The following is a 25826-nucleotide window of genomic DNA, read 5'->3' as shown; positions in this document are numbered from 1 at the left end:
AAATTTTTATTTATGGCAAAAGTCATCCATATACGGAGACCAAAATAAGTTTCTAAAAAATGTCCGACTGATTATTAGTGTATATTTAAACTTGAGATTGAAAAAAATTAAGAAAAATATGAAATAAAAATAAGTAATATTAAAAAATAAAAAAAAATATTTTATTTTTAATTTTTTTAAATAAATTAACTCATCAATTCATCACAAAAAAGAGTAGATTGAATTTTTTAACCCAAGCTAGTCTCAAAGCATTCCTCATTGCTCTGTCAAGAAAATAATGAAGGTCAAACTTGGTCGGAATGTTTAAAGCCAAGCCACATGGCAATGTTATGGAGTAATGAAATTCTACGGGTTTCTTTGACCTTTTCTTTTTCTTTCCTAATAAATAAGTGGATGATTCTTCGACCATATAATCAGATGATTATAAATGCAGTCCATGTTCTGACACTACGTAATAAAATTTACAAATCAAATTCCAAGAGCATTTTGTATACTTTCAGTGAGAATTTCCTTCCTTTGCAACGTGAATGATTTTTTTTTTTTAATTTAGCAATAATTTATAAAATATATTAGGGTTTAAAGTTTGTCATTTTAAATGACATAAGTTATGTCATTTTAGAAGAGAGATAGACATTAGGAATAGAAATAATGAGAAAGAAAGTGAGTGATTTTTTTTAAATTTAAATTTTAAATAAAACAATATTATTTTGTGTCTATCTCTCTTTTAAAATGACATAACTTTATGTCATTTAAAATGACAAACACTTCTCCCAATATATTAATATTGAAATATGGCTGAACCAAAACCAATTCCATGTAAATTATTTAAATTAAATTAAACTAAATTTAAAGCTAAAAGGATAACATAAACAAATTAACAGAATTAAATCAACAATTTCTATGTTTAAAAGATTTAATATTTCTGAGGTTATATGAGATAATTTATATCCTACACATACATAAAAATATATGAGATTTATATGTTTTTTCTTCTCTTTTTACATATAAATTCATACGGAGCAAATATTTTTATGAATATTTAATAAATAAATTTTATTTTAAATCCATTTTTAAAACTAATCCAATTTAATATCCAAGGTCTAACGTATATCTTAGCCCTACCTAAAGTAGTACCTAGCGAAACGCTTTTGATCCACGTGGCAGATAATGGGGTCACTTTTATGAACCCAAAATCCAAGACTCTGGTTCCCTGAAAACACTATTTATTTCCTGCCTCTGATATTAGGACCCGCCACGTTGGACAGTTGGGGCCCACGGTGTATTTTATTAAAGTCATATAATTCAATGAACTATAGTTTAATAAATGAGTTTTGTTAATCTCACGTTAAAGGAAGATAGTTATTTCATGTTTTAGAGACAAACTAATGAGCTTCACCACCTGAAAAAATAGAAGAAAAGAAAAGAAAAAAGCGACACAGTTATCGAAGGGTGTGTAGAAAAGAAAACTTGTATCATGTGACATGAGAATAGTTTTTTCCTTAATAAATTTATATTTTATATAAAAAATATAATTTTTCATATTACATAAAATAATTTATCTAGATAATATATGAAATAAATTAGTTTATATAATATGAGAAATTATATCCTTTATATATATATATATATGAAAAAAGAAAGTCTATTGTATGAAAGAATTTAATTAGGCCATTTGGCATTACTAGAAGGATGGAATCTCCAGGTTCCAGCTCAAGAAACCGTGTACTATTTTCTATGAGAGAGAGAGAGAGAGAGAGAAAAAGAAAAGAAAAAGAAGGTGGAAAATATATAATTAAGAAAACAAGTGGGAAAATCTGGAAAAATATAAATAAGAGGGGGTAAGGCGTAAGGGAGAGGGACCCGGAAATTCGTAGGGAATTGGTTGAGTTATGAGGAGGGAAGGGAAAGGGACACAGTCACACACAAACACGCCCCTTTCTCTCTCTCTCTCTCTAGTTTTTTGTCATCTCTCTCTCTCTAGACATTTGTCTTATTTCACAATAACATAATTCACAATCAGCTTCTATCGTCCTTTTCTATCTATCTTTGCCGTCCTCAACATGGACGACGCCACTCACCTTCGGTGCGTTTTCTTATTTTTCTTATTTTCTTCTGTACATTGTTTTTGAGCGTAATGCATTCTATCTTTGAAATTCTCGCCTCTTTCATTTTTTAACGGGAATTCATGATTTTTTTTTTTTTTCTTCTGAGAATGATTCTTTCTTATTAATTTCGAGGTTTCCATGTTTAACGTAACATTTCTTTGTTTGCATTCGTGATCATTTCGCTGCTTTAGCTCGGTTTTTACTTTTTTTCTTTTCTTCTTCTTTTAAATTCGTGAAAGGGGAAAAAGAGAAGATTTCTTTAAGTTGTTTTGAATTCCTGAGATGGACGCATTCAGATACTGCGTTAGCTCCCCTATTTGATTTCAATGAATTCTCCGAACCAGTGGGCCACAAGATCTCTCTTCAGCTTTAATTTCTTTCTGTTTCCTCTTAGTTTTCGTTTTACTTTTAGAAAATTTCTTATATATGGATGCCTAAGGAATTTGAATGATTGTTCTTTTTGTTGCGATTTCATGTTTCTCCGTTTTCACGCATGAATTTAGATTTCTTGTGGTATGTTTAATTGGACATATTCCACACTATGCATCAATCAAATGATCACCGTGTTTGTCCGCTATAGTTAATGGTTTCCGATTGTGTATATTTTGTCAGGTTTTAGAAAAACAAATTGGGGATAAAGGGGAACGTTTGATTGTTCCCTAGAAGCAAGATTTACGTTTCTTCTCGGTGGTTATGTGTCAAGCATAAGCTCCCTTGAGCTGAAATCCGGCTAAAATGGCGCGGCGGAGGATCGGGGCAAGGCTCCGCAGGAGCAATCTTCACACATTTGGTTGCCTTCGGCCAACTACCACTGAGGAGGTGCCTCATCCACTTCAAGGTCCAGGCTACTCGCGAACCGTGTATTGCAACCAGCCTCAAGTTCATGAAAAGAAATCTTTATTTTACTGCAAGAATGATATTTCAACGACCAAATATAATGTTATAACCTTTTTGCCTAAGGCATTATTTGAACAATTTCGAAGGGTTGCTAATATATACTTCCTTCTGGCTGCTTGCCTATCGGCCTCTCCAATTTCACCTTTCAGCCCACTGAGCATGATTGCGCCTTTGGCGTTTGTTGTGGGGCTTAGCATGGCAAAGGAAGCATTGGAGGATTCTCGAAGGTTCCTTCAGGATGTCAAAGTTAATCGCCGGAAAGCTATTCTCCATAAAGGCAATGGTGTTTTTGGTCTCAGGTCGTGGCAGAAAATTATGGTTGGGGATGTGGTAAAAGTAGAAAAGGACCAATTTTTTCCAGCTGACTTGCTTCTCTTGTCATCAAGTTATGAGGATGGGATATGCTATGTGGAGACAATGAATTTAGATGGCGAGACCAACTTGAAGGTGAAAAGATCTTTGGAGGCTACCTTGTCTCTAGATAATGATGGAGCTTTTAAGGATTTCTCTGGAACAATACGTTGTGAAGACCCAAATCCCTATCTTTACACTTTCGTTGGGAACTTTGAGAATGAACGTCAGGTTTTCCCTCTTGATCCTAGTCAAATTCTCCTCCGAGATTCAAAGCTTAGGAACACTGATTATGTCTATGGGGTGGTCATTTTCACTGGTCACGACAGCAAAGTCATGCAGAATTCTACGAAATCCCCCTCAAAAAGAAGTACAATAGAAAAAAAGATGGATTATATCATATACACTCTTTTCACTGTCCTTATATTGATATCCTTCATTAGTTCAATAGGATTTGTTGCAAAGACCAAGTACCAAACCCCAAAGTGGTGGTATCTACGGCCTGACAATATTGAATCTCAGTATGATCCTGGGAAAATTGGGTTGGCTGGGATGAGCCATCTGATTACTGCACTCATTCTATATGGATATTTAATACCCATCTCGCTTTATGTTTCAATTGAGGTTGTGAAGGTCTTACAGGCAACCTTCATTAACCAAGATATTCAAATGTATGATGAAGAAACTGGGACTCCAGCTGAAGCACGGACGTCAAATTTGAATGAAGAGTTGGGTCAGGTAGACACTATCCTTTCTGATAAAACTGGCACTTTAACCTGCAATCAGATGGACTTCTTGAAGTGCTCTATCGCGGGTACTGCCTATGGTGCGCGTTCCAGTGAAGTTGAACTTGCTGCAGCAGAGCAGATGGCTTCTGATCTTGAGGAGCAGGATTTGGATCTCTCTAATTTCCCCATGCCTAAGAAGAGTAAAGTGCCATTGAAGAATGTTAGAAAAGCTGAAGAAATTGAATTGGAGACTGTTGTTACTTCCAAGGGGGATGAGGGTCGAAGGCCTTCCATAAAGGGATTTGGATTTGAAGACAACCGCCTCATGAATGGTAACTGGTCGAAAGAGCCCAAAACTGATGTCCTTTTATTGTTTTTCCGGATATTAGCAGTTTGCCATACTGCTATTCCTGAGCTGAATGAGGAGACTGACAGTTGTACATACGAAGCTGAGTCACCTGACGAAGGGGCTTTTCTTGTAGCAGCTAGAGAATTTGGTTTTGAATTTTATAGAAGAACTCAATCAAGTGTTGTTATACGTGAAAGGTTTTCTGCTTCAGGACAAGTGGTTGAAAGGTGAGGTGGACATGCGTGAACTTTTTTTCCTTTTTTTTGTTTTGTTTTGTTTTTGTTTTTGTTGTATTTTTAATTGGTTGAATTATGCAGAGAGTATAAAATCTTGAATTTGCTGGATTTTACTAGTAAAAGAAAACGTATGTCAGTGATTGTGCGTGATGAGGAGGGAAGCATTATTCTTATGTGCAAAGGAGCTGACAGGTCAGCTTACTGATGTGATATCTGTTTATAGTACTGATAGCTGAATGTATGGTGTTAATGATCAAGTAGGACCTTCTATCGTTTTCCACATTGTAATAGTTAAAATCCTCTTCAAGCTTCTGGAGTTAAACTCTACTTACTACCAGTATACTATATAATAAAAGCAACACCCTGCTTCCAGAGAAGAAGCTTGCAAAAACACACACATGCTGTCATAGAGAGACTTTCAACATCCCACTCCAAACTTTGACGTCCATTATTTTCTTGCTTGGTTGTGCAGTATCATATTTGATCGATTGTCTAAGGATGGAACAATGTATTTGGAGGCTACTACTAGACATTTGAATGAATATGGAGAAACTGGTTTGAGAACACTAGCCTTGGCTTACAAAAAGCTTGATGAGCAAGAGTACTCTGATTGGAATAATGAGTTTCAGAAAGCCAAGACAGCTGTTGGGCCTGACAGAGAGGCAATGCTGGAGCAGGTATCAGATATTATGGAAAGAGAGTTGATTCTTGTTGGGGCTACTGCTGTGGAAGACAAACTGCAGAAAGGGGTAGGCTGTATCATTATTTATATTCAATATATGTTGCTGCTTTTCTCTGCTTCAACCACTCTCAAAACTCTTATTCTCCTCAGGTGCCACAATGCATTGATAAACTTGCTCAAGCTGGTCTAAAGATCTGGGTGTTGACAGGGGATAAGATGGAAACTGCAATCAACATTGGGTCTGTATACTGCAAATCATCTAACCACATAATACTGTTCCATTTCCGTTCTAAATAATTTAGTTTGAAGTTACTTAAAAGTGGCTCTGTAAATGAGGTTGATGAAATCTGTTATTGTGGTGCAGATTCGCTTGTAGTTTGCTTCGACAAGGGATGAAGCGAATCTGTATCACTACTATGAATTCAGATTCAGTAACTGGTGATGGCAAAGAGGTACTTTTTTCATTGAGATGGAGTAGATAAATTTACTATATGGACATGGGTTTCATCTGATATTAGGCCTAGTTCTTGTAACCTCTCAGGTCATCAAAGGCAACATCTTGAATCAAATCACCAATGCCTCACAAATGATAAAGCTGGAGAAGGATCCACATGCAGCGTTTGCATTAATTATTGATGGGAAAACTCTAACATATGCTTTAGAAGATGATATCAAGCACCAATTTTTGGGATTGGCTGTTGATTGTGCATCTGTCATTTGCTGTCGTGTGTCTCCCAAGCAAAAGGCATTGGTAGGACCCTTTTTCTTTTTCATTTACCTTTGAGTTCTCTTTTAGTATTTGATACTGCATTTCAATAGTTGATCACTATAAATGATGCTACTTACACAATTATTGGAGTAAAAATTGTGCACGAAGGCACATATGGCTCCATGTTGATGATAGATGGGAAATTTTTGTATGGATCCTAGAGTTCTGTTGTGCACAATTGTTATTGAAATGCTTCTGTAGGTAAAATTTATCTAATCTTATAATTATCATTTATCACTATATCAACTGTAAGAGTATAAAGTGTGTTCTGTTGTTTATTGCGTCTTAATCCTTTAATCCTTTGGCATCAGGTAACAAGGTTAGTGAAAGAAGGAACTGGGAAGACCACTTTAGCTATAGGTGATGGCGCAAATGATGTTGGCATGATTCAAGAAGCTGACATTGGTGTTGGAATCAGTGGGGTTGAAGGTATGCAGGTCAGTGTCTGGCTCTTTTACGCGCAACTATGTCACACATAGCTATCACTGCATATGATGGATTCTAACATGTACTTTTGCTAGTTGCAACACCACATGCTCCACGTTTCAAAAACAAACTAAATTTCGGTTTTATATACCTTAAGTATTTTGAAAATGACTGGGGCTAGTGATAGCCTGTCATTTTTGTTTACGTGTTTGGACTCTGTTCTTGAAATCTGACTATGGAGCAAACTTCTTTTCAAGCCTTTTGGGTGACATACTTGTGATCAGTTCTGGCCAATGCGATAAAGGAGTGAATCCCTCTTTGCTTTGTTAATAACTATTTTCACAATATTTTCTTTTATAAAATGAGGAAACACTGAAAAGGGGAAGCTTCTCTGCTTTGAATGAAACTTATCTAGCTTCCTCGTATTTTCTTAAATTCTTTTACTGATAATATAAAGGACCAGATGAGGAACATACAGACTGGATTTACTTATTTCCGAAACACTGTAGGCCAACCCATCTGCTGTTCATTCCATGAACTTCAAAAATTCCTGCTAGTTAATTTTATTAATTTTTGACAGTGATTATCGTATGCTTAATAGAATGCCTAATAGCTGGTTCAGTCTGACTTATAGTTTTCACTTTGATTATGGACTATGTAGAAATGGTCAGCTGATCAAGATTTAAAGGGAAAAGTGTTTGTCATTTTAAATGACATAAAGTTATGTCATTTTAAATGACATAAAGTTATGTCATTTTAAGAGAGAGATAGACACAAAATAAATTTTTTTATTTAAAATTTAAATAAAAAAAAAAACCACCCACTCTCTCCCCCATGATTTCCATTCCTTGTGTTTATCTCTCTTCTAAATGACATAACTTATGTCATTTAAAATGACAAATATCAAACCCATATTTAAATTATGCAAATTTGTATCCTTCCGTTCGTGTGAAATAGTGAAAATTGACTAACTTGTCTGATTCCAGTTCATGTTTACATTATCAATCTAGTGAAGGATAGTTTAGTTAAAATCTATGATTTGCCTATGAACACTCGTTAATTATTAGTTTAATCCTTAAAGTCAAGAAAACACAGACAAGTGTTTATCTGTTTGGAAGCATGTAACGTTTGTGGAAGTTGTGGAACTCAAGCTTGCTAATTCTTTTCAGGCAGTGATGGCTAGTGACTTTGCTATTGCTCAATTCCGGTTTTTGGAGCGGCTTCTGGTGGTCCACGGACACTGGTGTTACAAGAGAATTGCGCAAATGGTAATTGATATATCATCTTGAATCTTGATCATTATTCTAGATGTTGGATGTCTTCAATATCTTGTGTGCTGTGCATCCAGTTCATATATAGAAATTCATATAACATTTTAGCATTCTGTATCTTTCAATAATGAATTGGTTCCTACATTTCCCCTCTAAACTGATCCGTTATGCATGCCAGATATGTTATTTCTTCTACAAAAATATAGCATTTGGCCTCACCATATTCTATTTTGAGGCCTTTGCGGGCTTCTCTGGTCAATCGGTTTATGATGACTGGTACATGATACTGTTCAATGTTGTTCTTACATCATTGCCTGTCATTTCACTTGGAGTTTTTGAACAAGATGTTCCATCAGAAGTTTGCTTACAGGTATGTTCTCTTGAAGTGCCTTAAATGAATTTCATATTTTCATCCAATGTTGGGATAATCTAACCTTTGATGTGCTGTTGATCTTTGCAGTTTCCTGCATTGTATCAGCAAGGACCCAAAAACTTGTTCTTTGACTGGTATAGAATATTGGGATGGATGGGAAATGGTCTCTATTCCTCCCTCATCATTTTCTTCCTTGTCATCATCATCTTCTACGACCAAGCATTCCGATTGGATGGCCAGATTGCGGACATGGCTGCTGTTGGTACCACAATGTTCACTTGCATCATCTGGGCTGTCAATTGCCAGATTGCACTGACAATGAGTCATTTTACGTGGATTCAACATCTCTTTGTGTGGGGCAGCATAGCCACTTGGTACTTCTTTCTCTTGGTATATGGCATGCTTTCTCCACAATATTCCAAGACTGCCTACCAAATATTGGTTGAAGTTCTTGCTCCTGCTCCTATTTATTGGACAGCAACCCTTTTAGTAACAGTTACATGCAATCTTCCTTATCTAGCCCACATATCCTTCCAAAGATGTTTTAATCCAATGGATCATCACATTATTCAAGAAATCAAGTACTACAAGAAGGACATTGAAGATCAACACATGTGGACGAGGGAGCGGTCTAAAGCAAGACAGGAAACAAAGATTGGATTCACAGCAAGAGTGGAAGCAAAGATCAGACATTTTAAAGGGAAGATGCAGAAGAAGCAATCTTCACTGGGGGTTTTGTCCCCTTCATGACCGTTACATAATAATAATTTATTAGTTTTCAATCCTTTTAGGATTTGCGGGTTTTTTTATTGTTTGCTCTAGCCTCATTTAATTCTTTACACCCGTTTGCTTGAAGGGGGGAGAATGAAAGTCCTTTGGTTAAGGAAAAAAGCATGGGAGCCGTTGTATGTAACATATTTAAGTAGAAGAGCTCAACAAGTTAGTAAGTTCTAAATGTTCAAAGTGTAATTCTCACAGGTCAAATGGTTATAATTCAAGTGATGTTGAAGATGTGAAAGCGGCTTAGTAGTGTTACATTTTCTGTCTTTTTTGGGGAGGCTTTATTTCTCTTATCTCACATAAGAGAACCCTTGTTTCCTATACATAGAATAAATGGTGTGATTATGTACCAAAAAAAGAAAAGAATAAATGGTGTGATTTATTAAAAAAAAACAAAAAGAACATGGTAATCAAAATGAGAATAGGAGAAAGAATTTATCTTGTATCACGTGGAAATAAAATCCAATTAGGGTAAGTTATTCTCATCTAACAAGAAAACAGTGTCATTTCCTGCAAAAAGAAAATATCAGCAGAGAGAAAAAATCTGGAGAGAGAAGAGAAAATAAGATGCGAGAATTTTTTTTTTTGGGACCCACCTATTAATGTGTCCGCAAGAAAGTGATGCTATTTTTCTGTTACATGAGTATTGTATTACCCAATAAATTATCGATGACTCCAAAATAAAAAAGAAAACCAAAAGTATTAAATTGAGTGCAAGCAACTGAAAGAACTCATCGTGGAAAAACAGTGGAAAAACAGTGAACTCAACTCAAAGTGTAACTCTCACAAAATATTTTTTTGCTGCTTTGTAAGTATGTGATGTTGTTAAAATCTTGATTTATCATTATAATTTTATGTTTTTACGATTTTTTTTCATCAAAATAATTTTAATAATATTTCAAACGCTTCTACATTTTTACGATTTTTTTACGTTACGATTTTACGTTTTACAATTTTTTAATTTTTTTTTATTTTTTTTTATTTTACTTAAGATCTCAATTTTAACAACGTTAACAAATTATCGTAGACTATTTTGTTTTTTTATCTATGACCTGACAGAATTATTTTGGTTATAAAACTGCGGTCATCCTTATCTGGCATCTACAACAATAGATTAAATATCTTCCACTTAAAAATCCGTATCACCCTCAACTCAAAGTGTAACTCTCACAAAATATTTTTTTGCTGCTTTGTAAGTATGTGATGTTGTTAAAATCTTGATTTATCATTATAATTTTATGTTTTTACGATTTTTTTTCATCAAAATAATTTTAATAATATTTCAAACGCTTCTACATTTTTACGATTTTTTTACGTTACGATTTTACGTTTTACAATTTTTTAATTTTTTTTTATTTTTTTTTATTTTACTTAAGATCTCAATTTTAACAACGTTAACAAATTATCGTAGACTATTTTGTTTTTTTATCTATGACCTGACAGAATTATTTTGGTTATAAAACTGCGGTCATCCTTATCTGGCATCTACAACAATAGATTAAATATCTTCCACTTAAAAATCCGTATCACCCTCTGCTTTTGACTTAGAAATTTTTGACATTAGAATAACTATGTCCTAAGTCTCTTTTAGAGTGTGTTTGGTACAAGGGTGTGACAAAGATTACTGGTAAATTTTCTTTGGTAATCGTCAATTACCATGTTTGGTTGTTTGGTAGAAGTATTAAAAATCAATTCCCGGATATCCAAGGTTTACCGGTAAAGCATTTTACAAAGAGAAGTTTGAAAGTATATCATCAGAAACGCGAAGCGCATCGTATCGATGCAATGAAGATTAAAGACACCGTTTTGATTACCTGGGTGAAGAAGTGAGCGTGACAATTTCTCACCTTCAGTTCTCCTTTTCAAGCCTCACGATCTTGCAGCAACGCGCCACGAACGGTTGCAATTCCGCTCTACGTTTGATTTTCCAGGCTATGACTCAAGGGGATCAGGGGATCGTGTGGGCAACCGTTCAGATTATGAACATCTGCCTCTTTGGTTGTGTGTCTGATGTCAGTAACCCTCGGAGGCACTAGAAGAAAAAAGAGAGTTTATATACTCTGCTAAATCCAAAACTAACCCTAAGCTTCATGGGTTAAAATTGGACTTTGGGCTCACTCTCACTAAAGCTATTGGGCTTAAGTGAAAAGAGCATACTAAACTCAACAAAGTTACTCTTGGGATTACCAAAAATTAGGTGATTTTTATGATTATGGGGGAAGAAAAAACAGATCAACATATTTTTGAGACAATAATACCCCCAACACACATCAATACTCGTTGAAGAATATGTTTTGAAAAGTTAAGGTTAGTTTTGTAAAATCATCATATATTACCGGCAATATTTTACTAACAACCAAACATATACTCAGTAAAATTATTAAATATTCCCGGTAATATTTACGTCTACGAAACAACTTTTTTATATCATTCCCGGTAAATTGAATTTCTTTCTATATTACTGGAAATCATGATTCCCGAACACAAAAAATTTTTCTCTTGTACCAAACACACCATTAAATCTTTAACAAAAATTATGATCTTCACTTTAATATCTTATAAAAAAATAAAAATTAATCTTGAGGATCCTAAAAAATTCAAAGCAACTCATTTTTTTGTAAGAGGCTAAAATGAGATTTGTATTTTTTATTAGGAACCAAGAGGGGTTTTACTCTATAATTAAATACTTACAGTTTTGTTGTTAAAAAAAAACCAAAGAATTTTTTACCATAAACTTAATGATTGATAAATTGCAGGGGTATTTGCAGTCTGAATTGGATTGATTTTGATGCAAAAATACTCTGATTCAATCCCTTTAGTTTGATTATTTAATCATCTATTCGGTCTGGATTTTTTTAAAATTCGATCAAATTCAATTCAATTTGAATTGAATCGGTCTTCAATTTTTTCCAGAAGTCTAAAATTTCAACCATATAAATCACTAGTTATATCAAAATAAAGTCATTCAAAGTTATAAATCACTGAAAAATCCAAGTCTTCAAACTAAAACAAATGTTAAATTCATGAATAGTTAAAATAGATTAATAGACAATAAAAAATATAACAAGATAGTTTGCTAACAATAACAGGCTATTTGACCATTTTACCCCTCATTAATTAATTAATAACCATTTTGCCCCTGATTTGAAACTATCTACCAATCTGCCCCTCTTTAATCGACTACCTTGCATTTTTAATCGACTAAATGGTTGTTGGGAGATTTAATCGACTAAATCTCCCTACTTAATCGATTAAAAAATCATACTGACTTGTTTTCCTTTGTTGTCTGTTGGGAGATTTAGTCGACTAAATAGGTAGATTTAGTCGACTAAATTTCCCAACAATCATTTTTGCCTGTTTTGGCCATTTAGTCGATTAAAAATGTAAGGTAGTCGATTAAAGAGGGGCAGATTGATAAATAGTTTCGAATCAGGGCAAAATAGTTATTAATTAATTAATAAGGGGCAAAAGGGTGAAAAAGCCATCAATAACATCTAAGATTCCAAGTCATTATTTTTCAAAAATTATAAATATATAATATATTGGATCAATTTTTATCAATCAAACTAATAACCAATTCAATCCAATTAAAAATACGGGTTTTTTTTTTCAGTTTTTAACTTTTCTATTTTTGATTGATCTAGTTATCGATTTTTCGGTTCAGTCAAGATGATTTGAATCGGTTGATTAACATGGGGAGGATGAGAAATATTCCAAAAATAAAAAAATAAAAAAATATAAAAAGGAGAACTCAAAATCGAAGCAACGTCGTTTAACGTAGTCGCTGCTTGCTGGGTCGTGAAAAAGAGATAAAAAATCCGTTTGGATGAATGCGCGAGGAGAGGAGAGGCATCACGACGATCCCTCCTCTCTCTCTCTCTCCCTCTCCTCATTCTCCCTTGCTTTTAGAGAGAGAAAGTATTTTTTCCAATTTTCTCCCCAACCTTTTCTCTGCTACTTCCAACTCCTTCCATTTTCAATTTTCATCGTTAGGGTTTAATTCGCCAATCGTAGGGTTTTGGTCTCATCGAATGGAAGCTCGGGTTGGGAACAAGTTCCGTCTTGGCCGTAAGATTGGTAGCGGATCCTTCGGCGAGATCTATCTCGGTCTGCTCTGTTCCACTTTTAATTTATGTTTTTTATTTTTTCTGTTGAATCGCTTTTATGTAATGCTTATTTACTTTTGATTTTTTTTTTTTTTTAATTTTGATTTTTTTTTCAGGTACTAATATTCAGACAAATGAAGAGGTTGCAATTAAGCTCGTGAGTACTATGAATTGCTCTAATTTGGAAATTGTTGACCTCTACTTTTCCTATTTGCAAATCAGAAACTCAATTTGCATGAGTGGGTAAAAGTTATTCTAGCTCACTAAGGGGTGATTTTATTGTTAATCATCTTTTGTTGGGGAATTGGAAATGGTTATATGTACTATGTAGTATCGTATTGTTCAATTTTAATGAATGTGTAAAATTGAAGTAACGAAGGTGTGCTTCATGGAATGTGTGGTAGAGGCTGTAGAACGATTGCATTTTTGTTTTAACTTTTGTAGAGGAGTTAATGTAGTCAGAGGCGTGCCTAAGGCTGTTCGTTCGTGTCTAATTCATCCCTTGTGCCATGAATTTTATTTTATTTTATTTGATTAATTTCGGTTCCAATACTTCAAGGGGTGTTTGGCCATGAATCCACTGCGGATTATCCTCAGTCATTGATATTTACCTCTTTATTGTTGACTTTTCTAAGAACTATGTTGACTGTTGAGGATTAGGGATGTGTTTAATTAAATATTTACCTCTTTCTCTTTGCTTTTTGATTCAGGAAAGTGTCAAAACTAAGCACCCTCAATTGTTGTATGAATCAAAGTTGTATAAAATACTGCAAGGAGGAAGTAATCTTCTGTCTTAACTGAATTTTATCTTTCCATTCTCTTTGCTTACCATAGAATTCATATTAATCAGCATAAATGTTTTTGGTTGGCTACCTTTATTTGGCAGCTGGGATCCCAAATGTGAGATGGTTTGGCGTTGAAGGAGAATACAATGTCCTTGTGATGGATTTATTGGGCCCTAGTTTAGAGGATTTATTCAATTTCTGTAGTCGGAAATTGTCCCTCAAAACTGTTCTCATGCTTGCTGATCAGATGGTAGGATTTCCTGTATTTCGTAAATACTTTTCTAATTAACATTCACTAATTTTATTTTATTTTTTTCAATGGGGCAATCTTGAACTGTTTCCAGATAAACCGAGTTGAATATGTTCATTCAAAATCATTTTTACATAGGGACATCAAGCCAGACAACTTCCTCATGGGTTTGGGGAGGCGTGCAAATCAAGTATAGTTAAATACTTGCTTTTTCAATTCCCTTTTTATCCCTTTCTGTCATCTCTTGGATGTATCCTTTTTGAATTTACTTTTTTTGTAGGTTTATGCCATTGACTTTGGTCTTGCCAAGAAATACAGGGACACCTCTACCCATCAGCATATTCCTTACCGGTACCTTTTTGTCATTTTTAGTTTTTTTGATTTTGTATGCCATGGTTGCACAGTTCAAACAAGTTTTAACTTTTATGAATTAGGATTATAATCAATTGATTGTGGCTAATCCAATAACTGAAAATGTTACAGTATTGTTAGTTATTTGGGTGACACTGACTATTTAGTGGAGTGTTCTCTAATAAAAGAGTACTAGAATAGTAGCTTTAATATTGGACAACACAAAAAGTGCGTGGTGGGGGAAGTAGGTGGTGCCTCTGGTTTATTACCTTATGCAGCTGTGAATTTCTTATTCATATTGTTGAAAGATGTGAAATTAATTTATCTTGCACTGGAGCTTTGAGTTTTAGAGTATTATTGATAAATATATTAACAACCAATTGCGGATGCATTGTATGGAACTACTGGGAGATTTTAATGCACAGACTGTTCTAGTTTTATGATTAACTGAACAAGCTGACTGGTAAGTGCTATATTGTAAGTAATATGAAAACTGATAGTTGCAAGTGAAGTACCAACAATATAGAGTTTACACAGTCAAGCAATCAAATTTAAATCCTTTTATTTTCCAATTGTTCGATATATATATATATATATATATATATATATATATATATATATATATATCAGTGCATAACCTCCTGTTGTTCCTTACATAATCTCTTTGTTTTACTTTATTATTTATATGAATTATGAACCACTTTGCTATAACTTTCAAGTTATTATTTTAAAATAGCATTCGGTTATTGTGGCAGCAAATAATCAATTTACTTAAGGGGTTTCTTTGAATTTGGCTTGCTTGTTATCCTTTTCAGAGAGAACAAGAATTTGACAGGAACTGCTAGATATGCTAGTATGAACACTCATCTTGGAATTGGTATGCTTTCAATGCATCTCTTCATCAAATTCCCTTACCTTTGTATTTATTGTTGGCAATTGATTATGAACTTTGGGAATGTCCTTTCATGCTTTATTAGAACAAAGCCGTAGGGACGACTTAGAATCACTTGGATATGTTCTAATGTATTTTTTGAGAGGAAGGTAATTATCTTTGCTCCTGTATTATTTTATCTTTCTTTATCACCTATTTTTAATTTTAATGATTTACTTGTTATTTGTGCAGTCTTCCGTGGCAGGGATTGAAAGCAGGTACTAAGAAGCAGAAGTATGAGAAAATCAGTGAGAAGAAAGTTTCTACTTCTATTGAGGTAAAACTGTGTGATAAAATAGTGTTTTGGTACATACGTATTTTTTCCCCTTTTTATCGTAACAAAATGTGTCTTGCTTCTTTGTTAGTCTCTGTGTCGTGGCTACCCCTCAGAATTTGCTTCATACTTCCATTACTGTCGGTCACTACGGTTTGATGATAAACCAGATTATGCTTATTTGAAAAGGCTTTTCCGTGACCTTTTCATTCGTGAAGGTTTAAGCCTTTCTGTTTTCCTATTTACATTTCACTTGGGGATGTACTACTTTCTTTGATAACTAGATGGTTGTGTTTTAATATGTCATTTCTGTGTTTTGGCTGGTGTTCTTGCTCCAGGATTTCAGTTTGATTATGTCTTTGATTGGACCATTTTGAAATATCAGCAATCTCAAACTCCTTTTGCACGTGCCATTGTAAGTGGTGGTGTGCTATCTGGTGGCATTTGATGTTTGATTGTTGAGATTAGATTATCTTACTGAAAGTAACATTTGCAGGGTCCTGCTGCTGGACCAAGTTCTGGCATACCGCCAGCTGTTGATGCGGATAGACAGACAGGTATAATTTTCCTTCCAGTTACTTTTATGACCCTGATCTATTATTTTAGTAATAGTGTGGTTTCATTTCATACTTTCTTAGCTCATCAATCTGTTAGTTATTCTAGATTTATTTATTTATTTTTTCATTTATCTCAGCCTTTCATGTTTTTATGGTGTGTTTCTCTTGTGCTTTTGGTTTTTAATCTGGCAATTTCTGTGTAGGTGGGGAAGACGGTAGGCATACTGGTTGGTCTTCTTCAGATCCTACTCGTAGAAGACACTCTGGACCTATTGCAAATGATGGAATCTTATCGAGACAAAAAGCCCCAGTTCCAAGTGACTCTACTGGATCTAAAGAAGTTAAGGTGAGTATATTTATGGGACAGCTTTTGCATGTGAGCTGAGCATAAAGTTGAAGCATGATGTTGTATTTATGCATTAATGTTCGGCTTTCATTTTTCCTCATTATTTTTTGTTTAAGAAAATAAGTGCTTATTTGGAATATGGATCAATTTAAAAGGAAAAAAATCATCATTATTTTTCATTTATCCAAAGCAAAAAAGAAATTATGAAGCTATGCTTTGTTGCTTCTTTTCTATCGGTCATTAGTGGAATTATATAGTTTTGACTGTATCATTTGTATGTTTATATGCACAACTGAAGCATAAGCTAAGCAATTAATATAAATATTCTTCAGAAGTCAGCTTTCTTTTAGACAAGTTATATATCATTCTTTGGACTTCGCTTCTTCAGACCTGCTTCGTTAAAGAGTTTTGTGCTTTGAAAATACCCCTGTAGTTCTTGTTTTCTTGCAAAAGAAAATGATTATAGCCCGTGTGTATTGTGGGTTAATGGTATCCTAGAAGTGATTGCATTATCAGATTAGGTCATGATTGTTATCATATTTGAAATTGCCTGCTGGTTACAGTTACACTGATCTATCTGTATGGCAGTTAGTTTTCATGATGTTTATTTAAAATTTTGTGTATGGTTTATGCAGTTGTCTAGCTCTAATTTCTTACGGTCAAGTGGATCTACAAGGCGAGGTGCTGTCTCCAGCAACCGTGATGCAGTTGTTGGCAGTGAGGCTGAGCCCTCTCGTCCTCTCACAGTGGATGCGAACCCAGGAGCACTCCGTAAAGTCTCCGGTGCTCAAAGAAGCTCACCTATCACTTCATCCTCTGGCAGAAACACATCAAACGTAAAGAATTTTGAGTCAACTCTCCGAGGTATTGAGAGCCTGAATTTCAACGAGGAGAGGGTACAGTATTAGCAGCTGCCACTCTCGATCATCACCTCCTATCTTCTAAGTAAATTCTTAAAAAGTTTTATACTCTTTTTCATGAACTACCGAGTGGAGTGTTGTCTGTGCATTTTGTTGAAGGAAAGCTGCAACAAGTTGGGAATTGTCTCTGTTAAGTATAATACAAGAAAGATAATGCTTAGGTGGTTTCCTGACAAACCAACCTGGCCGACAAAAAGGCTTGCTTCTGTTTATACAGTTACGTTGTTGTACTCACATTGGTTCTACTTCATCTTTACTATCGTTTCCTCTTTTATATTATGTCTTGTGCTTTCATAGCCTCCTTTTTTTGGGATAAATCATATATCTTTTTGACATTCAAGTGGGAAATTCCTTGAAGAGACATACGTATAGATGCATAAATAATTAACAGACAAGATGATAGAAACCGAATTTGTGTATATAATTCAAATATTATTTTATTTTTATTCTTAATTCTCATCCCTAATATTCCCTTTTAAGTTGGAACATGGAGGTAATAACCAATTACTTGACCGAAAATGAAGATTTTTCTATAATAACATCAACAAAAATATCTTTAGCTAGAATAATTATTTAATAAAATAATACTATTTTAATTATTTTTTTATAATACTAAAAGACCTTAAGGTTTAAATTAGCTTAGGTTAGATCTTTTATTTTTTAAATATTAATCAGGCTAGATCCATAATCAAGAATAAATATACTTGATTCATTCTCCGAATTGCCTACTTGCTCATTGACCACTACTAGTATTTTGGAATAGGGAGTTTTCTCTGAGAATGATGAAAATTTTAAACAAAAATAATGGCAATCCTTTCCTCTGAGCAACCTAAATCGTAAGATCTTAACATTAATCTTATCAAAAGGCAGAATAAAGGATGGGGCTTATTCATCACCGTTTCCACTTCATGATGTCAAAAGAATTTTACTATGCCCTAGTACCCATTACTGATTGATTGGTCCAATAGAAATTAAGTTAGATCGCACACGGTTGAGGTTGGCCTCAACTAGAAGGGATGTTGTGAGATGATGATTCTGTGGAATGCTCCGTCTTGATTTGACGGGACAATTGGCGGAGGTATCTTTAAAGTATTTCGATACTCAAATCAGTATATAAGTTATAAATTTTAGTTAGAATGGAATAGGTGATCATATCTGACATCAAGCCTCTGTTTAACCTTATTGATGCACAAAAATGGCTCTTGTAGACTATTTTGTATGCGGAATATCTATTTGTAGGCTATGTTTCGGTAACCGGGTGCTTACTTCGGTTTTGAGGATTCGAACTTGAGCTCCCGTATTTGAGGATAAGAAGGCTTGTCATTGGACCACTTTTATTTGTTGGAAATAATGTTTATAATTTAATATTTATTATATATTATTTTATAAATTTAATTTATGTTATTGAATCTGTGATCCACCGGTTGAATCACTAACCAAGTGACTCAATACCTTGACCGAGCTATGTTTTAAAACACTGGTTATTAGGGTGGTTGTAGAGTCCTTAGCTGTTGATGTCGTGTTTCCATAAAAAAAAAATGAGTTCATGATGTCGTATATCAATACCTGCAAGTAGAGGTGTTCATCAACCGATTCAAATCGATTTACCGTGGTGACCGAATCGAAAAACCGATAACCGAATAAACTGGAAACCAAAAAATCGAAAACCAAAAAAAAATCGCAAATTTTAATTGGATTGGATCGGTTTTCGGATTGGTTGATGAAAATCGATCCAATATATTAATTCCCCTCTACCTACTTGGGTCTTTCCCTAATCATAGCCCAAAAATTTCTAAACCCAAGATCCATTAATCCATCAACTAAATCCAAGAAAAAATTCTAGTCATATCTCATCAACAAAATTTCATCCGTGTAGAGTTTCATATCTCATTGCCCAAAAAAAAAAAAAACTATTTAATGATGTTTTTGTATTTCAAAAAAAAAAAAGTTTACAAAGTCAATAAATACAAAAGATGTTATTTGCACAATAATCATGAAACAAATTTTAGGATTTTCAAAAAACCGAAAATTGATCTAATCCAAACCGAGAAAAATTGGATTGGATCGTATCGGATTTAAAAAAAAAATTAAACCAAATGAATGATTACATAATCAAATCGAAAGGATCGGATCAGATGATTTTTGCTTACAAAAATGATACAATTCAGACCATGAACACCCCCACCTGCGAGATATTATATATGTGGGATGGTCACATTTCCTTGACTTTGAAATTTTAGTAATTAAATTTTTTGGACTATTTGTGGATTAAGCCTTATATGCCGTGTGGGATTGGTTCAAATCATTAACTTTTTGGGTTATGTTTATCTCATTATACATGAGATAAATAATTTTTCTACACACATAAAAAGAGGTTGAGTCCCACCACTTTTTTTTCTCTCTCCTCTTACCTGTAGGTCTCAATTATACTTTTATTTCTACAACATGAAATAATTTTTTTTTTCTACAACATAAAAAGAATATATCCCTAACTTTTTACAGTTTTCCATTTTTTTGAACTGCAAAGAATGTAGTTTTGCTTAAAAATATAAAAAGGGAGGACCAAATTGGGTCTGGGTACACAAACTAAATTAACTAATTGTTTAATTGAACTAATCATTTATTTACATTTTGTTAAGCACAAACTAATTAGTTATTTATCCAACTCATTTGACAATTTCCAGGAAATGACGTAATTAACCCTTTAAACAATTGAATTGATTATAAAATAATTATAATTTTGTTCTTGAAAGATAAAATCCATTTTATTTAGCTCCTTATAAATAAAATTTATTAATTTCATTGCTTAAATTTGACATCCCAATTTTTTTTATTTCTCAATTTATTTAAGTTTAGCAATAGTAACTTTGAAAGTTGATTTACAAGATTAAAAGATGACATGACACGTTTAACTTAGCCATGCCCTTAATTTGTTAAATAATAAGGTATAATATAGCAAACAAATTATATTATATTTAAATTTTAAAATGATATAAAATACTGGACAAAAAATTATTCAAACGGCTGTAAATTTTTTTGATTTCTTGTTACCTATAAATCAGAGTACAATATTCTGTTCATAAGACAGAGAGGAAAGGTCAATAACAACTGCCTCTTTATTTTTTCAGCTTCATTGCACGTAACATAATACATAACATAAAGAATATTATTATGCATTTTGCATTATTCTATCTAATATTTATACCTATTATACAGCAAATACTATAAAATTTGTATGCATTAGTCATCAAAGAACTAACAATACAAAATTATCTAGTCACAAATATGCAAGTCAGTCAATTATTACTGAATTCTAGGCCATTTGGAAAGGCTTAGAAGTGTGGCCAGCTGGATTGCTGGAATATGAACATTCAAAGAGAAAGTGACTCAGCCTTAGCCATCAACCAAAGGAATGACTGCAGCGTTCAATGACATCCTATGCATTTGAGGAAGACCTAGAATTTGAGACATACTCTAGGATCTTTTTGTTGATGGTGGAGCGAGAGATTTTTTTTTTTTTTTTTTTTGAAGTTTTAATTATTTATACGATAAAAGAATAGAAATGGTTCTTACAACTAAAGATTTAGGTAGATTTTAAAGGGGAGTATTAGATATATGATTAAAAAAATTAGAAATGATGCTCACTTTTATAGATTTATATAAATTTGAAGGGGCACGAATGCCCCCACTAACCCCTCCCTCACCCCACCACTAAATCCGCATTAGAACTCATTGTAAATTTAGATATAACTAATATTTCAACCTTGTAATTTTTTCTTTGTTTGGCCCCTTTAATCTACTAAAAGAAAAGTATTCTTAATTTTCAAATAGTTAAAAACATTTAATACACTAAATTTTTCATAACCATTGTCTTTAAGTTACTTGTTATCATTAATATGAAGAAACTTGTCTGCTCATTAATGTATCGGAATTAATTTTTTTATTTATTTTTTTATTTTTTTATTTTACATGAAAAAATTGTCTCATACTACACTCACTATATATGAGTGTGGTTCACAAAAAGGTGATAAGACAAAAAAGTTAATATGAGACCCACTCATGTATGATGAGTGTAGCATGAGAAAATTTTCTTGTGTAAAATGAGAAAACTATTTCTTATTAATATATACATACATTTACAGAATATTTTGCCTATAAACTAAGAATAATCCTTCAATCACAATCTAGGATGTGCCTGTTTCAGTTTTATTTTTAATTATTTTACGACGTGATTTTTTTCAGAAGCTATTTTTTTAAGGAAAATACTAAAACACTTTATTAAGGTTTTATTTTCTTAAAAGAATTATTTAATTATTGTATACTTTTTAAAGCATCTTTTTTAACCATAAAATTATTTTATAAAAAACCCAAATAAATGACTCCCTAATAACTTTGCACAATATTTCAGTTATACATTAAAGATTAATGAATAGACAACGGTGAATTTTTTTTATAACAATGTTGTGGAACCTTTTTATTTAGTTGCACGCAGTGTGAACTCTCCAAAATATCACCTTTAAATTTGTATACATAACAAAAAATAATATCAAAATGTATTATTTTATACCATAAAAAATATATTTATAAGGATTAGTTAAATCTATAAGATTTGATTACAACAACAATAATAATAATAATAATAATTAAAAAAATTAACAATTGTAAGTACTTAAAAATTATTAATTTAATAATCAATTTACTTAAAAAGGAGAGAATAAATGAGTTTTTATAAAGTAGAAATAAATTAAAGATGGACTATATTAGCCATTCATATTCGCTCCTTTTCTTGTAAAATTCATAAAAAAAATGTTCAAAATCTTATTTTTTTTAAATCTAAGATTTCTATGAATTTTATAAAGCATCACATAAGCACAGATAGATCTAGGTTAAATTACGTACCAAAAATAAAAGATATAGTTTAAATGGGCGCGCACTAAATGCATTAAAAGGATGGAATCCTTTCAGTTTCACTCATTTTACTGAACAGTCTAATTCATTCAAAATGTGGCTACTGCATTTCCCCAACAACGTTCTATTCAGGGAGGTTCATTTTTTTATTTTAATTTCTTTTTTTGTATTCAGGGAGTTTTTTTTTAGATTCAAAGTTCAAACCCGGTGCGAGTATGAAGTAAGAATAATTCTCTTGTTAAATGTAAAATAAACCACAACCACGCTTCTTAATATTATTTATTATGCCACGTTACTCAATCAACTAATTAAATAAAATCCAATATAAACCCTTTAAAAAAAACCCAAAAAAAAGGCTTAAGCACCGTACTAATGAACTAATTAAACAAATTTTATAGAATTCATTACAAATAGAGTCAGGTGTTTTGGAACTATAATGGATAAAAATTGTAAAAAGAGCATAAAATAGTACTTGTCAAAAAGCAAAAGCCCTCTCTGATGACTTAACAAATGACAAAAATTAACTCATCAGAGTAGATCAGCAACATTTGATGGCAACTCCTCTACGCTGACATTGTAGAACTTCTGAATATCAGACAGCATTCTTGCATCATCCAATGTCACAAAGTTTATAGCAACACCTTTTCTTCCAAAACGCCCACTTCGACCTATGCGATGAAGATAATTTTCAGGTTGAGTAGGCAGATCATAGTTTATAACCAGAGACACTTGCTGCACATCTATACCACGAGCCAAGAGGTCAGTGGTAATTAGAACTCGAGAAGAGCCAGAGCGGAATTCACGCATGATGATATCACGAGTGTTTTGGTCCATGTCTCCATGGGTGGCCGAAACTGTGTGGTCGTTGCTTCGCATCTTGTCAGTGAGCCAGTCCACCTTGCGCCTTGTGTTCACGAAAATGACACTCTGGGTGATAGCCAGAGTCTCGTAAAGGTCGCATAATGTCTCTAGTTTCCATTCTTCCTTGTCAACATTCACATAAAACTGCTTGATACCCTCAAGGGTCAATTCATCACGCTTTACAAGGATTCTCACTGGCTTATTCATGAACTTCCTTGTAATCTCCAGGGCTTCTGGTGGCATTGTAGCAGAGAAAACTCCAACCTGAATTTTAGCTGGAAGTAGTTGGAAGATGTCATAGATCTGCATTTCATGCACGAAAGAACACAAACTGTTAACTATATCTAACCCAAGATGACTTCATTTAGTTCTTGTGTTTGTGTGTGTGTGTGTGTGTGTTTTAGATGAAGAAAAAGGAGTTTCAGCATATAGAAAAATATTGATTACGTCAAGCGTGAAAGAAGATGTATATGAAAAAGGAAAAAATATCAACAAACCTGGTCCTTGAAACCACGTGAAAGCATTTCATCAGCCTCATCCAAAACAAACATCCTTATATGATCTGGGCGAAGAGACTGTCTCCGCAGCATGTCAAACACACGCCCAGGAGTGCCAACAACAGTATGGACACCAGCTTGGAGAATGCGCTGATCCTCACGAACACTAGTCCCACCAACACAAGCATGAACCTTAACACCAAGGTAATCACCAAGAGCTCGCATAACCTTCTCAATCTGTTGTGCTAGCTCCCTTGTTGGTGCCAAAACCAAAGCCTGACACTGAACCAATCCATAATCAAGCTGCTGCAAAATTCCGGAACAGAACGTTGCTGTCTTCCCAGTTCCAGACTGAGCCTGCTGAATCACATCCAGACCTTTGCAGAAAGGAACAATTCCCCTTTGCTGTATTGCAGAAGGCCTCTCAAAACCTTTAGAACAAGAATAAAACATCACACATGATCTTGTGATAGAGTTAAGCACGTGTAGCATTTGTTTATTCTTCTAAATACGCACTACTAATGCTCCTCATCAAAGATGTTTTCAGCTTCAAAACACAACAAAAACAGTTAGAAACCATATCGATTGTTACCCCCACAGATCCACTAAATAATCCTCCAGAAATTCAATATTTTGAAAGACAGGCTGAGGTAAATTTTAAAAACAAAAATTCTAGGCATATGGGATTAAAAAAAATAAAAAAATGGATGCCCTTTTCATTGGTACATTACCAAAGGGCAGGCTGTTACTATAAAGTTACCTCTATCAAGGGGTCCAGACAAGGGTTGGACCCTCTGTGTGGATCTATGGTAGGCAGTAAGAAAAAAAATCTTTGAGTTTTAAAGAAAATCTCTTCCACATTCAATTAGCCCAGCACCAACCAATTATTTCATTTTTTTTGCTGATAGTGTTATTAAAATTATCAGAAGGTCTTGATTGGCTGATTGCACAAAAAAAGATTGGAAAAATATAACTTCAATAGGGCAAATATTCCAGATAACAGAGTCAAAATGTTTATTGAGTAATGGAAACTATTAAATAAGCACTTAAAGAAACAAATAAAAAGCATATGCCATACCATAAGCATATATGCCTCTCAGCAGATTTTCTTGTAATCCCATTGCATCAAAACTATCATAGACTTCATCATATGAGGTGAAGAACTCTTGTCCATCAGCGGAAAGCCTGAGATTAATTTTCAAGACATAAAAAATAATAATAATAATAAATAAATCAAGCATTACAAGCAGTGAAAAATTTAAAGTACAAGAACTTACAATTCATTCATCTTAGAATCATATTGCCGAGCATCAAACTGTGATCCTTCTGGAGCCAAACCTGCCATCACTGCAGAACAAAAAAAAAAAAACTTTTGGCAAAATTTAACAGATAAGCGCATCGCATGCTTCAAAAACTTTTGCAACACTAAAACCGATCCAAATATCGAATAAAAAGCTTCTGAGCTGATTAAAAGACAAAGATTTTTCAAAATAAAGTAATCAAAGCTATCCCAGATTCAAAACATAAAGGCACTGATTCTTAAATGAATAAACAAACGAGGAGTTATCTAAAACATCAAATTTTTGGGACCAATGACTCAACAGAGAGGGGAATTAGGAAAAAGAGGATTACCTGGTAGTTAGAGACAGAGAAGCGAGAAGAGCAAATGATTGCAAAAAAGGAGAATTAGGGTTTCCCAAACTCCTCGGATCTGCACCGTGGAGTTGGAGGCAAAAGAGAGAGAGAGAGAAGAAGAGTTGATTATACAAGTTTAGGTTATGGACTACTTCACGTGACCCGAACCAACAACGAAAAGACAAAACAAATCTAGATTACAGTATGATTTTTTTTATTTTTTTTTCACTTTTTAACGAAGGTGTTAACGTTGTACATTAAATATAGATAAGTTATCTATATTTATTTTTAAAATAATATTATTTTGAGTTGAAAAATTTAGAAATTATAATGATAACGATTGTTATAATTTTGTAATAAATTATGAAAAAAGTATTTCTCCAGTCACCAGAGATAAAGTTATTTCACTCAATGGGTGCAGCTCAGTTGGTAACTTGG

At 33.5% G+C, this 25826-nt stretch overlaps 3 protein-coding genes across 5 annotated transcripts; 2 read left to right on the top strand and 1 right to left on the bottom strand.

Moving 5' to 3' along the window:
• The first annotated feature begins 1948 nt into the window (after window positions 1-1948).
• On the top strand, window positions 1949-9170 carry LOC133313689 (probable phospholipid-transporting ATPase 4). The gene is made up of 11 exons (XM_061515089.1): window positions 1949-2083; window positions 2718-4657; window positions 4748-4858; window positions 5139-5415; window positions 5499-5587; window positions 5713-5800; window positions 5890-6099; window positions 6429-6554; window positions 7713-7811; window positions 7993-8184; window positions 8275-9170. The coding sequence occupies exons 2-11, from the start codon at window positions 2841-2843 to the stop codon at window positions 8935-8937; spliced, it is 3672 nt and encodes a 1223-aa protein (XP_061371073.1). The 5' UTR covers window positions 1949-2083; window positions 2718-2840; the 3' UTR covers window positions 8938-9170.
• Window positions 9171-12768: 3598 nt separating this feature from the next.
• LOC133313722 (casein kinase 1-like protein 2) lies at window positions 12769-17812 on the top strand. 2 transcript variants are annotated; one of them, XM_061515128.1, is made up of 14 exons: window positions 12769-13074; window positions 13190-13230; window positions 13784-13853; window positions 13960-14108; window positions 14203-14298; window positions 14389-14459; window positions 15275-15336; window positions 15437-15500; window positions 15583-15667; window positions 15756-15882; window positions 16003-16079; window positions 16161-16221; window positions 16425-16593; window positions 17232-17812. In XM_061515128.1, the coding sequence occupies exons 1-14, from the start codon at window positions 12798-12800 to the stop codon at window positions 17473-17475; spliced, it is 1593 nt and encodes a 530-aa protein (XP_061371112.1). In that variant the 5' UTR covers window positions 12769-12797; the 3' UTR covers window positions 17476-17812. The 2 variants fall into 2 exon arrangements, with proteins under 2 accessions (XP_061371112.1, XP_061371111.1); XM_061515127.1 differs by having other exon boundaries at window positions 12772-13074; window positions 16425-16567; window positions 17203-17807.
• Window positions 17813-22762: 4950 nt separating this feature from the next.
• Window positions 22763-25524, bottom strand: LOC133313683 (eukaryotic initiation factor 4A-8). Of its 2 annotated transcripts, XM_061515080.1 has the most exons (5): window positions 25386-25524; window positions 25031-25100; window positions 24832-24938; window positions 23754-24184; window positions 22763-23559 (listed from the first exon to the last, which is right to left on the bottom strand). In XM_061515080.1, exons 2-5 carry the CDS (start codon window positions 25096-25098, stop codon window positions 22924-22926), a joined length of 1242 nt encoding a protein of 413 aa, XP_061371064.1. In that variant the 5' UTR covers window positions 25099-25100; window positions 25386-25524; the 3' UTR covers window positions 22763-22923. The 2 variants fall into 2 exon arrangements, with proteins under 2 accessions (XP_061371064.1, XP_061371065.1); XM_061515081.1 differs by lacking the exons at window positions 25031-25100; window positions 25386-25524 and having other exon boundaries at window positions 23754-24300.
• Between the last annotated feature and the right edge of the window lie 302 nt (window positions 25525-25826).

The sequence above is a fragment of the Gastrolobium bilobum genome, unplaced genomic scaffold, assembly GCF_033153095.1.
Source record: "Gastrolobium bilobum isolate Gb01-03AN ecotype WA unplaced genomic scaffold, APGP_CSIRO_Gbil_v1 utg18832, whole genome shotgun sequence".
Taxonomy (NCBI): Eukaryota; Viridiplantae; Streptophyta; class Magnoliopsida; order Fabales; family Fabaceae; genus Gastrolobium; species Gastrolobium bilobum.
This window is presented reverse-complemented; position numbering and strand designations above follow the sequence as displayed.